The 13,476-nt window shown below is 39.2% G+C and overlaps 1 protein-coding gene across 4 annotated transcripts in view; it reads right to left on the bottom strand.

Moving 5' to 3' along the window:
* The window catches only part of si:zfos-2326c3.2 (mitogen-activated protein kinase kinase kinase kinase 4), an 80,087-nt gene that overhangs the window by 17,301 nt on the left and 49,310 nt on the right, over window positions 1-13,476 (bottom strand). For all 4 annotated transcript variants that reach the window (XM_063875788.1, XM_063875786.1, XM_063875787.1 and 1 more), the window contains 11 exons: window positions 11,976-12,110; window positions 11,214-11,357; window positions 8,493-8,563; window positions 7,232-7,305; window positions 5,110-5,183; window positions 4,746-4,840; window positions 3,264-3,348; window positions 2,973-3,140; window positions 920-1,028; window positions 501-656; window positions 140-283 (listed from right to left, as the gene is read on the bottom strand). In XM_063875788.1, the coding sequence (XP_063731858.1) occupies window positions 140-283; window positions 501-656; window positions 920-1,028; window positions 2,973-3,140; window positions 3,264-3,348; window positions 4,746-4,840; window positions 5,110-5,183; window positions 7,232-7,305; window positions 8,493-8,563; window positions 11,214-11,357; window positions 11,976-12,110 (1,255 nt within the window). The remainder of the gene's footprint in view (window positions 1-139; window positions 284-500; window positions 657-919; window positions 1,029-2,972; window positions 3,141-3,263; window positions 3,349-4,745; window positions 4,841-5,109; window positions 5,184-7,231; window positions 7,306-8,492; window positions 8,564-11,213; window positions 11,358-11,975; window positions 12,111-13,476) is intronic.

The following is a 13,476-nucleotide window of genomic DNA, read 5'->3' on the forward strand; positions in this document are numbered from 1 at the left end:
GCTTCTGTGCAAATGCAAGTCATTGAGAGTTCTGCTTTCTCTAGAGCCACTGAAGATTTTTGATAAACCTTGCTCTAAAGTGCAGTATATGAAGGCAGAGTCAGTGCATTTGTATAGCTTTAACCTACAGAACATGTACCTGATATGGTGATTAAAACATTGAGTCCTTCCAAAACATCCATCTGCTGAAACCTCCGTCTGCTGATGAGCGAGTACACTTTCCCCTGCCCGCTGCGATCCAGCAGCCACAGACCATTCTCCGTTCCTACTAACAGATTCACACCTGCAAGACAGACAGAAGACACTCACATTACACTCCACCACCGACATGCATCCATCTGCAGTGTCTGTAACGCTGGTGAAAATTACAAAATAAAAACCCTGTAGAGTATACACACTTTCAAAAAAAGGACATTGTCAAGAAAACAAACTCAATGAAGGTTGCTGACTGCAGTGAAAATGTTGTATACTTTAAAATCAAATTTTAAAAAATGACAAACCCCAGAGTCCAGCACAGAGGATCTCAGTGTTGAACTTCTTTTTGTACTTTCTGATCTCTGGAGAGTCGCTCTGCGGTTTGATGTTAGTCGGGTTCACGTTTACCACCGAGCCCTTCCTATGGTTCTCCCTCTTGATGAGTTCACCCTTAATGCCCACTACATCGGGAAAACACGAACAAAATTAATGTCAACAATTCATTGTGTAGTCAACTGAGTAAAGTGTCCAACAATAAAAAAGCTGTGACCTGTGAATTACTTCATATAAAAACATTTACAATCCAGAAGAAGATGTCTTAATTGCATTTCTTTATGTACTGACAGATGGATATATATGTGTGCATGCAGATCTGTGTGTGAGTGTGTATGTGTGTGTGTGTGTGTGTGTGTGTGTGTGTGTGTGTGTGTGTGTGTGTCCTCACCAGGGCTCTGGGGTGGCGATGACATGGGGATCAATCTTGGATCAATGAACGAAAGGAAGGAGGAGGAGGAAGACGTGGAAGTGTTTTTACCAGCCGAACTGCTGACGGCCTGAAGATGTGCAACAAAAGAAAGACACATGTTCTTTTGTTTGGTTCTGGCTCCATATGCAAGAACAGACAAGTCCTAATTACAGCTCTATAGACAAGTGACAACAACTTTGCAGCATCACCATTAACACACTTTTTAGGACTTTTTTTTTTCATTACTATTGCCAGATACCTTTCTGAAAGAGCTTCCTATTAACTCAAACTGTGCCAGCACTTCCCTCTAGTGGATACATGTAACAGATGCAACTGGTCAAATATCTCCCCTTTGTTAAGTCAAGGCTTTGAAATGCCCAACACATTTTCACTACTCAGCCTGCTGTTATCCAAAGGGGGTGTCTTGATAGTGTAAAGAGAAGAGTCTTCAGAAAATATTTATTTAAAATCTCACTAGTTCCAAAAAAGGTTCTTTATTTTTATTATAAGAGATCAACGCAGGTCCTGGTCCAGGCTCTGATCATCTCACGCCTCGACTACTGCAATGCCCTCCTGGCTGGTCTACCTGCAAACGCCATCCGACCTCTACAGCTAATTCAGAATGCTGCAGCTCGATTTGTCTTCAACTTCCCCAAGTTCTCCCACACCACACCTCTCCTTCCCTCCATTCACTGGCTGCCACTGACTGAATCCGCTTTAAGACATTGGTACTGGGCTACCAAGCTGTGAGGGGCATCATCCGCTTCCTACATTAAACCATACACTCCAGCATGTGCACTTTGCTCGGCGTCAGCCAATCGGCTTGCTACTTTATCTCTGCGTGAGGGGACCCAGGTACCCCTCAAAAACATGCCGGTATGCTTTCCTGGCTCCTAAATGGTGGAATGGGCTCCCCACTGGCACAGGACAGTAGAAACACGCATCTGATTCGATTGCATCTTGGAAATTCATTTCTTACAAAAAACAAAAACAAGTTCTCAAGCACTAACAAGCACTATGAATACAATTACTAAGTTAACATGGAAAAACTATTTAGATTTAGCTCTAAACCCCCAAAACCAATAACCTGTTTAAATTACTTGTGAAAATGCATGCTAATAATAATGATCAAAATATAACAGCTGGAGCTTCTGCTTGTTTATTTGCATCAAAACACAATTCTTCAAAAGTGAACAAAGCCTTCAAATTATATTTAAAGGTCTCCTATTATATCTCTTTGTCTGAAGAGAGAAGTTTCTAATGGAGAAACTCAGCTAAACGCTGCCATGATTAAACCCCATATTATGTTCCAAACCACATCCAGCATTAGTTCTGAAACACTTCTCAGTGTTTACCACTAGAACAGAGACATTATATAAACAACAACTCTAAGTCCCTCCTGCAGACATCCTGCTGAGCACACAGACACACAGAGGTGCTGCGGAGGGGATTCAGCTCGCTGACTGTATATGGGGGACAATAGGTTGGGACGTGTCACGTGGGGGGACGTTGCCAGGAGCTCAATGTAAAGCCAGCCCACATTTCGGTTATGGTGTTTAAAAGGTTGGCGTTGAGACATATTCACAGGTTCATAACCCTACTTAAATTCAAATTATCCAATGTCTTCACTAGTATGTGTGTTTCTCCTTTTGACCAGAAATGTGGGCTTTTCTTTTGCGCGTGCATTACCAACCCAGCCTTGCAAATTGTCTGTTAAGTTGGCCCTAAACACGGAAGAGGTTTTGATGATTGAGTTGCATATTCTAATACACGCTATACATTAGCAAAGAATGCTCCTAAAACCTGAATAATATCGGCACATCCCAAATGTCTACATCTAAAAACGATACATTTAGAATAAGTCCTAATTAAATGCACCCTAAATTACTTTGATGTGTACATGAACTGTATGGAGAAATAATAATAATGTGCATGTAAACATAGTCACTGATATCCTAACAATGAACTTTTCAAATGTGTTGATTAAATGTAAAAAGTTCCTCTGACTACACTCTCCTCCTAATAAACTCACATGTAGTTCCTGGTGTGTGGGGGATCGAGGGGCTGTGGGTGACTGCGAGTAGTTCAGTTCACGCCTTCGCTGCTCCTGGCCCAGTGCATTGTGGGTAGGACTAGAGGAGGAGGTTTTCTGCAGAAGGTCTGGTAGCATGTAGGCGTCATCTGAAGCTACACGAGAAATCTGCACAACATGGTAAGAGACTAAGAATGAGGCACGAGAAACACAAGCAGAGCGTATATTAAGTGTGTGTGTGTGTGTGTGTGTGTGTGTGTGTGTGTGTGTGTGTGTGTGTTTGCAGGGTACCTGATTGAGATTGTGGTGAGGCTGCAGCACGATCCCATCAGGTATTCCTCTGAAGTATTTCCCCTTTCCGTTCGACAGGCCAGACCTTCAAACACAGACAGTGGGAGATTTTTAAACCCGAGTGTGACTGCATTTATTAGTATAAAATAAAAAAACAGATCAACACATCGTTAAAATCCAAGGCAATGATTAACATCCATGGATAGAAAGGTAAAACCAAAAGAGGAATAATATATACGTAAAACATAATGAACACTGTATTCTTTGAACCCTCACCATAAGCACACGTTACTCTGTGTTTATACAATCAATTTTAACGAGACATTTGTCAAATTCTATTTGGCAAGCTTTATTTTCAAGGTTTACATATGGTCTAATAAACCAGAAATTATGCCATGGGAAGTTTGCATTTAAAAAAATGTGCTGCTTTCCCTCAATACAATTTGCAATTTGGAGTTAACTGAGCCTCAGCAGTCAGCAGAAACATTTCCACACACGGGGTTTAGCGGCACAACTGAGTAAGATAACTAAAACTACTCTCTGATTCTTGATATTGGTTTCACAATTACAAGTTGCAACAGGCCAGGTTTCATAACTGGCATGTGGGAACACTGAAAGAATGACTGAATTCTTTGTAATGGCCAGTCAATCGTACCTTTCAGTGGTTTGGTATTAAAAGGAAGGACTGAGTAAAATATAATGAAAATAACATATATAAACAAAATAAATAAGCACAATGCCATTAGAGAGTGGTGCAGGAAGGAGTCAGTGTTTCAACACTTCCTGTTCCCTCATCCCTCATTGTGGATGGGTGCCTGAAATGAGGTCTGTAGCTAACATTGAATTACATGTCACTTTTTAGAAGTTTTTATCCAAAGCAACTAACATACATTCAATACTGTGGATAATCCCCACAGGAGCAATTTGGAGTGAAGTGTCTTGCCCAGGGACACAAACACATGCCCTGATCCAAAGATCAGCGCAGTATCCCACTGACCAACGGCCTCGAGATTTTCACATATTGTTTCAATGACATAATAAGTCAGTAAATACTTCACTTGCGAATGTCTGAAGCTTCTTTGTGTCTTAAAAACGATGTTGCTAACAGCTGATTACATGTCTCTACAAAAAGTCATCAAGGCAAACATTAGCAGACTTTAGCTTAGCGCTGGGGATTTTGTTTATAGCCTAGCGTTAGCATTTTTGCATTTACGCTTTAACTAAACATTTGTTTGCCACATATCTTCCTACTGCGATAATCCAAAATCCACAGGAAATCCCCTTTTTGTCAAGGGATCCCTTGTGATGCTAACCTCGGCCTACATAAATACGCCATCACTTAACAATCTGTCATACTGATGATGAAGATGTCACGTCAACAATCTGTCATACTGATGATGAAGATGTCAGGTCAACAATCTGTCATACTGATGATGAAGATGTCACTTCAACAATCTGTCATACTGATGATGAAGATGTCACCTGTTCCTGTCTTCGTCATCGCTGCTGCCGACCTCGTCACTGGAAGAGGAGTATTCTGTGGCTTTGTTCAGCCGAACCAGAGCAGATCTGACACCCTGCAGTACGGAGGAGAGGACAGAATGAGTAAATGTGGTCAGGAGATCAGAGAAAGAGCAGAGAGGTGAAGAATAAAAATGTAGACTTTTGTATAATGTGGTTCGAAGAAGAGAATAACACAAACTATTCTACCTCTAAGCAAGAAGGACTATCACAACATGCTTGGAGGCAACTTTAAATTTAATGTAGAAGCCAACTTTTTAGTGTTTTATGATGAAACTGCTCCTCATTGTGACTCAAGATCAATGTCAAAGTACTGTCAGTGTACCTGTGTATTTTCCTGGGTCCTCCTGTGCTGCTGGAGATGGTGTTGTAGACGAGGACTCTCCAGCTTGAAGAAGCCTTCAAAACACACACACACACACACACACACACACACACACACACACACACACACATTAGTTACATTAAATTAGTAGCAGTTGTGGAGCAGGATTAGGGTTTGTGTTAGGGTGAAGCAGTGCACTGAACTCGTACCATAGTAACATCAGTGCTGAGACTTTATAATTACCGTGGACAAATGAGGCCATTGTGGAAAAACATGACTGCCTTTGCTGCTGTCTATATGGGATTTTACATTGTGTATCACTAGGGGGGATAGGTTTATAGACAAACACCGTAACTGTTGAGTACTGCCTGTTGGAGCCGATTTACTTCAACTGGTCCTAAAGCAAGACCTGCTGATGCTTAAGCAGAAATATTCCCACAAAAAATCCAATTAAGGTTAAATTATGAGAGAAAATGACTTGTAACCACCAATATCATACTTACAATACACTATCAACGTCCATGAATGGAATATCAACATCAAGCTGGCCACTAGATGGCAGTAGATATATATGATTTATCACTGTAATAATACATATATTTAATTATACAAATTCCAGCCTGAATGAATTCTGAGTCTGTCAATATTTGAGAAAGCTGTTTTTCCTGCAATAAAGCTTATTCAAAACCACTTTTTTCTAGATCCAGCCTCTTTTGGAAGATACCCAGACATCTTTTCAGTGTACCTAAATTAAGCTTAAGTGGACACTACACTATATAACAGGTTTGAACACAAACATGACAGAACACAAAGCAAGAGCATCTGGTAAATGATCTAAAAGAAGCACCTTCCCAGGTTATATAAAACAAAGGGGTAAATAGGAGTCTTATTTTTGAGAAACACAAGCACCACATGTGATTCTTCTTTCCAAATTGCCTTAACACTGTATTTATCGTCATAGGTATCTTATTCAATTGTACCAGATTATCAATGCTCTAAATACACTTTCTAATGACATTAAAGTTCAAAGAGGGAATTTGCTTTTCCCTTAGTTAGATCACAGGCATATTTATAGCTTTACAGCCACAGTAAAGCTGAGGAAAATCTCTGATCTTCGGCTCCGAACAAAGAAAGGTCGAGGCCTGCAGTCGAACTGAGTCAGAGATATCACAAGCTGCTTCCAGCCAACTGCACACGCAAAACTTTGATATACTACACATATCCTCCAGAAAGTGTTCTCTTCCCTCTGTATTTTACAGTCAAAACAAGAGATTCGTTGATGCACAGAGATCACAGAGAGCAGAGCTTTGAAAGAGATGAGTTACTTCTCTCGAGACGCACAGGTAGAGAGAGCAGGCTTTGAACTCATCACCGTGTGGGTAGTACGTTTTTGTACTATCTGCATGTGTCTGTTTATTAGTGTAGAGTTGGGGTGTGTGAGCTTGGCATATGTGCTTTTTCGAAGCATTATTTCATACCTGTAACAAATCTTAGTGAAAAACAAGTGGCAAACTTGATAAATAAGAAATAAATCGTGTACATTGGAAGGGTCACATGTTCTGACGTATGCACCAAGCTTTGTGTCTGTAGCTAATTCCAGCTCCCTGCAAATTAAGCTAACGATGATTTCCTACAATGGCCAAGCACACATTTATCAATTGTTATGATATTTCTAATTTAAAGTTAATACATGGACTGCATGTCCATCCAATTTGGTGAAATTCTGCCCTTAAATTTTTGAAGTATCACTTTTATTGCTCATTTTTACTTTAACTTAACTTCTTATATTTATATAAATATTTTTAATTGGTCATTTTATATGAACTTTTATATAAGTATATTATTATTTATTTTCTATTTTCTCTTTTTGTCGCATGTTTTTTCTTTAACTTAGCTTATTACATTTGTATAAATTGGTATATATTGAATATATATTTATATTAATTGAACTTTTTATTTTTATTGTATTGTTTTATCTAATATATTTATTATTAATTTGTTTTAACATGGAGCCACTGTCACCGAACCCAATTTCCCCCCGGGTTAAATCAAGTTTTCTGATTAAAACAAACTATGACTACATGAGCGATAACAAAACTCCCCGAGGAGTTTATAAACACACCTGGATGGTTGCTGCCAGTTGGGGGGGCTCCCTGAAACACTGAGCGTTTATCTGCCACAGACACTGGACTGCCACTAGATGGAGAAAGAGACACACACACAGTAAGGAACACACCGTAGAGGGAACAGAGATCTACATTATACGTTTGTAATCTTTAGTTTATCCTTCACGCTGCCACTGCAATGACCCAATTTCCTCACCATTAGTTTCATCTAATCGAAAATAATCATCCAAGCTAAACTAATCTGATGTGCCTGTGACAGATTGTTCTGCAGTAGTGCATGCCAGTGTGCTGAATGGTAGTGTGATATAAATCCACAGTAAATAAAGCTCAGTGTAGCTGCAAAGATAACTGCATGGTGAAGAATTGCCCCGCTCATAGCACGGTCACAATACCAAAGATTACAAATAAAAGATGTTTATTACTCACTTCCTATTTGAGACAAAGACTTCTTTTTCCTTATTAAGGACAAATCTTTCTCTAAATTGTCCACTTATTTGCTTCTCAGCCTATACTTATAGCTACATTAGTTTGTGGGTATTCCCAAAGTTAATAAAACCTAACTTTAATAACTATAAGTAAATATATAAATCACAATGTGAGATGGCGAGGTACTATCTTGTTAACAATTCAGCTGGTAGAGGATTTTAATGTGAGAGTACAGTGTGGCTTTAAAATGTAAACTCCAAGAGGGCACTATTATGCTTTTAAGGGTTTTCTATACTGTGTTGTGTTTTTTGTGCATGTAAATGGTCTGCAAAGGCTAAAATCCCCCAAAACTTGGTAGGCCAAGAGGCGGGACAACTCCAAGTGGTTGACCAAACACAACAGAGCTGGTCAGCTAACCAATCAGAACAGACTGGGCTCTGGTTTCAGACAGAGGGTGAAAAGAGGTGCTGCAGCACAGGCAGTATGAGAAAAGTGTTTTTTTTTATCCACGCCTCTTTCACAGTTTTATTTTTTTAAGGAACTAAGAAACATTATTTTGGAAGACCCATTTTTTCTTATTTTCTCATTTGCTCCTTAGGCCCTCCATAGAAACAAAACCTAGACCAGAGACACACTAAAACCGTTCTTTGGAACTATGATGATAACTTTCTTTAATATTCTGCCAAAAATAAAATACACATTTTAAACTTTTAAAGCTTTTGACATCTTGACAATATGTCCATGGACTATGTATATATAAAACACATGTCAACCTTCACAAATAACACATTTCTCTTTGAGTTAGCTGCACACATTGTAGTTGTACAGTACCTGGAAGCGGCCCTCTTGTGTCCCATCACCAGCTCGCGACAGTAGAACTTAGAGGTAGTGCGTTCTGGGACCTGGAGTTCACACACACACACACACACACACACACACACACACACACACACACACACACACACACACACACACACACACACACACACACACACACACACACACACACACACACACACACACACACACACACACACACACACACACACACACACACACACACACACACACACACACACACACACACACACACACACACACACACACACACACACACACACACACACGAATCAATCGAAGTGACTTGACAGACAGCTAGTGAAAGCACAAAGATGGCCGCCTCTTGCTGGCTCTGATTGCTTGTTTCGCATTTCATTAGTTTGCTCTTTACGAGGACCTGATGTCTAGCCAAGCAGGGTTTCAGCTAATTATAGGAAGGTTTCTGCGGTTATGAAATCTTTCTGTACAACCTTTAAAAATGCCTAAAAGGGTTTAGAGCAAAGTGCAGTAAAATGTTTAACAACTCAACAGGAGATATTTATTACTGAGAATCCACTGAGAGCATTAGGCTTTGCTATTTCTTCACATTTCACTGTTTAAATTCCCCAAAGCCATGTACAAATTTCACATACGGACTGGAAATATTATCTGACTCAGGGATATTTCTTAACCGTTTTCAACAGTGTTGCATTCATGACATGAGAAGATTGTGAAATGGATGCACGATCGTTCTGCTTGAGAAAGCACGGCGTTTCAAACGGGACCTTTCATCATTTCTTTCTTCTAAAACTCTCAGTGGTACCAACCAGCTGGTGACCTTTTGACCTTTCATCTCCTGGGGTCGCATGACATAGTTACAGAGAGGAAGACACACCCGACAGAGCAGGAAGTCAACTGTGGGAATACCTATCATCCTTCTGACAAGTTGCCCACATCCTGCATCTGTCTTCACACTCATCTGAACAGTCACACACACTCAGTGTCTGTTGACTGTGGCACAAACGTTATTAAAATTCAGAGATTAAATGTGTTAAAAGTTGAAAATGTCTTTCTATTTAAGTGATCCATTTAGTATTAACCTCAAATACATAGATTATGAAACATTTCTAAATCTGAAATTATATTTATAATTAAATTGCAATTTTAAGAGAAATAAACTTGGAGAAAGTATGTTTGTTTCTGTAAAGGAATCAAAAGGTATGAATTTCTTCACTGATGTTTTAATAACTTTAGTTTGTTTAACTGTCTGTGTTAAGTTGCTGTTTTTTAATCTCGTTTTACTCAGTTTTTTCTTTAATGTGTTCTGTTTTTATGTTGAAGCACTGAATATTAACCCAGTCAGGGTTTTTTTTGTGGTCAGTTGAAACCTACAATAGCCCACAATGCCATTGAACTTTAGACTATATAAGCTACTGTAAAATGATTTGAATTGCGGTAAAAGTCAATAAATGCTCAGCTTTGCTGCCACACATTCCCGTCAAACCCTATTCTAGTGTAGGTCCCTGAAAGCTTTAACCGTTTTAAATCCACACCCACATGGTAAGCAGCCACCGCACTGCAGTCACATTAGAGAGCACAGCATTATTAACGGCTCTACCGACTCCATACGGCCGCCTGTTATTCACCAACATGACATAGTGAACAGACAGCTTTATTGGGCTCCCGTCCTCTCTCTGGAGTAGTTATTAGTTGTTTTATCAACTCCATATGGTGTTCTGTTAGTAAATACACCTCACAGTGTATTCTGCTCATAAAACACACAGCAGGGGGCCAGTGATGTTAGATAGAGAGCAACAGAGAGAGTTACTCAAATGTGATTATCAGTCATGTTTTTAATTAAAAGGCGCTTTATGATTAGCCTTGAAGGGAGAGTTAAACATTTTTTGAAGGGGGCGTGCTGTCTGTCATCTATTCTAGGTAATAGGGTGGTGCAGTGATGACATATTTTTGTAGGCTGACGCAGACGTTAGCATTGCAAGCGCTCGTGGATTATGATCTATGCAGAAAATAAGATCTGTTGCAAACAGACGTTTATGGTACTTAACACGTTTTGTTCAGCAGGATAATCTCCACATATGTCCCCTTGACCCTGGGATTTTTAAAACATGAATGCAATCACCAATAGTAAATGATGTTAGGCTATAAACAAACTACATCGCAGTCATATGACACCGCTAAGATAAAGCAGCTAATGTTTGGCGTGATGACGTATGCTAGTCTCATTTAGCCACTTGTTAGCAACCGCTGTCTTAAAAGACAAACATTCACTATTGGGGTATTTACTGAAGTATATTATTTGTGTGGTAATCACAGACATTCATTTCAGGAAATCTGACCAAAAATGCAAATTCATATCAGGATTTAGGACTTATTCCTGCAACCTTGTAAACAATTACCATGGATAAGTACCTAATAAAACCCCTCTTCAAATATCAAAACAATTTGTTTAAGGTAAATCACAAACAATCCTCTCCCCAAATCACCCAGTGTGCCAACCTCGTGCTAGGCACAACTTCATCAACTCAGTATAAACAGAATTCAGGATATCATGCCAACCTCTTGTGATGCAGGCTACACCATGGGCCTGGCATGCCTACAACAAAAACGTCCTCTTTCTTCAAGCTTAATTGAATTTTCGTTGATGTAAGTCGCCCAACCTGCTGCCATGTGACATGAATGTGTATAGTAGCTAAAAGGACGGTCGATGCTCACCTTAGGTGGTGCTCCAGAGTCCCAGAAGACGTCGTCAGTTGGAGACACGGGGGAAAACGGGGACAATGGGGACAATGGGGAGATGGCCATATCTGACATGGAGCTGCTGTGAGGGAAGTCTCGACTTGAGCGCAAATTGGCATTCTAGGGAGAGAAAGAAGGATTACCCAAGGTTATTTGTTACGATAATTGTACTTATACAAGACTGCTTTTACAGTTTTGCAAATAAACATTTCCGCACAGTGCGATTACAACCATTAAAGTACAGTACAGTCATTGCAAACACACAAAAAGCAAATTAGCCACCACTATTAATTCAAATATGCCAAATATGAATAATCTAGTATTCGCTCAATTGAGAAATGCAAAACCTAGCTAACACCGTTGCGAAAGTGTTTGAGATTCTCTTGAGGACATTTTTTCATCCTTTAGTTCTGTTTTTTGTGATTCAATCATAAGAACAGGTCATTTTTAATTCACACCACTGCAGAAAATCAAATTATTTCTGGCGCGCAAAAGAACGCAAGTTAATTTAAATTAACACACAACCTTTTTGCTTTGCATTGGGTGTGAACAATGCATTAGCCTCAAAACCAAATACTTGTCTGTAGTGTCTACGCTAATATCATTTCAGATGAAGTATATAAAAACATTTTAATTACTCAAATGGTGAATAGAAAAGTATAGATTAGATAGAATAAAAAGAGAACACATTGCAATTCATTAAAAGGAAATACTGCAATGTGTTTTTATTATGTATACCTGGTTGAGGTGAGCCCTCTGCATGGCTGGAGTACAGGGGCTGGAGCTGCTCCCAGAGCCCAGCCTGGACTGCACCTGGCTGGGGATACCAGCAGCTAAGAGCAGCCGGGCTAGGTTTGATTCCTGGTAGTCCATCTAAAAACATAAATCACATGTATGACACATGTGGGTTTGTGTTTGTATAAAGTCATATTAAGCTTGACTATGTAATTAGGTCGACACGCTGAGATCAACATATATTTTTTTCACATACAGTACAATCCAAACTGTCTTAGCATAATATATTAAGCATGTATAATGTGGGATAGAATGATGATAAATGGTTATGAATGATGTGGTCTTGACACATCAGTTTGGAGGCCTGCTATTGGCTGATTTAGTGTTTTAGGGAGGGCATTGTGGGTAGACATGATTGCAGTCTACACTTTGGAGTTCAGCACTTTAGTATCACACTTAAAATCATCTTAAAAAGTTACTTTCAACTACTTGATACAAAGCATAATTCTTAAGAAATGTATCTAAACTAGCCCTGATATGAAAGGAGCTTCTATCACATAACCAAACAAAACAGCTCAGTCAACACCAGATGTACTCTAGGTTAATTGCAAATGAGGCGTCAACACCCTTAGAATTGAACATAATACTTTAAAGCAATTTTAGACACTTTGATGCTTAACATCTGATAGTCACAGGACAAGAGATGTGAACACACAAATAATCTTTATAGTCCGAATAATCTATTTTGTCCAATGCAACAGAGTTCAGGATAAACTTTAGTCAGGCATTTAAACAGCTGGGTCACCCAGCTGTTTAAAATACCATCTCTAGAGTTGACACCTTTGCTGTGCTTCCTGTTCCAGTTCCTGGTGTGGTTTATCTTTTATGCTCAGATTAACTGCTAGGTATAAACCACATGTTCTGTTCTACACAAACAGCAAATGCCAGAATGCAAATACCCCAATGCTTTCAACCCCGTTACAAGAGTTATCGTACATTGGATAAAACAAGTCTTCAGTTCCTTTTTTTATACACGTTTTGGTGTGAACTGTGTCCACCACATTACCATTCTGTGTAACATTTGGTAAACTTTCGGCAGACCTTGGTGGACTTGCGTGAAAGTGGCCCGCCAACTAAGAAATACATGAGGTGATTAAAAAAGAAATAAAAAAGGGATAAAACTATGATGGTGTATTGGGGCCAATCTAAGTAAAATCACACAATGGAAAGATGAAGGATGTTTTCATGTCGCACCACCTTCATGTGTGCATGATGCATTTCCATTTTACTGTGGTGTGATAAATATAATCAAAGGGATGTGACCTGCACAAACATCACTATTTTAGTTTTGTGTATTTTTCCCCTTTAAATGTTCTACTTTAAACTTTAAGAATATCCCAAAAATATTCTTGTAAATTAAAAAACTTTATTTTGGTTTCTTAGTATTTTAATATGACCCTCTCTCCCCAGGGCAATAAACGTACTCATTCTTTTACCTCATTGG

Source organism: Eleginops maclovinus, chromosome 23 (assembly GCF_036324505.1).
Source record: "Eleginops maclovinus isolate JMC-PN-2008 ecotype Puerto Natales chromosome 23, JC_Emac_rtc_rv5, whole genome shotgun sequence".
NCBI classification, from domain to species: Eukaryota; Metazoa; Chordata; class Actinopteri; order Perciformes; family Eleginopidae; genus Eleginops; species Eleginops maclovinus.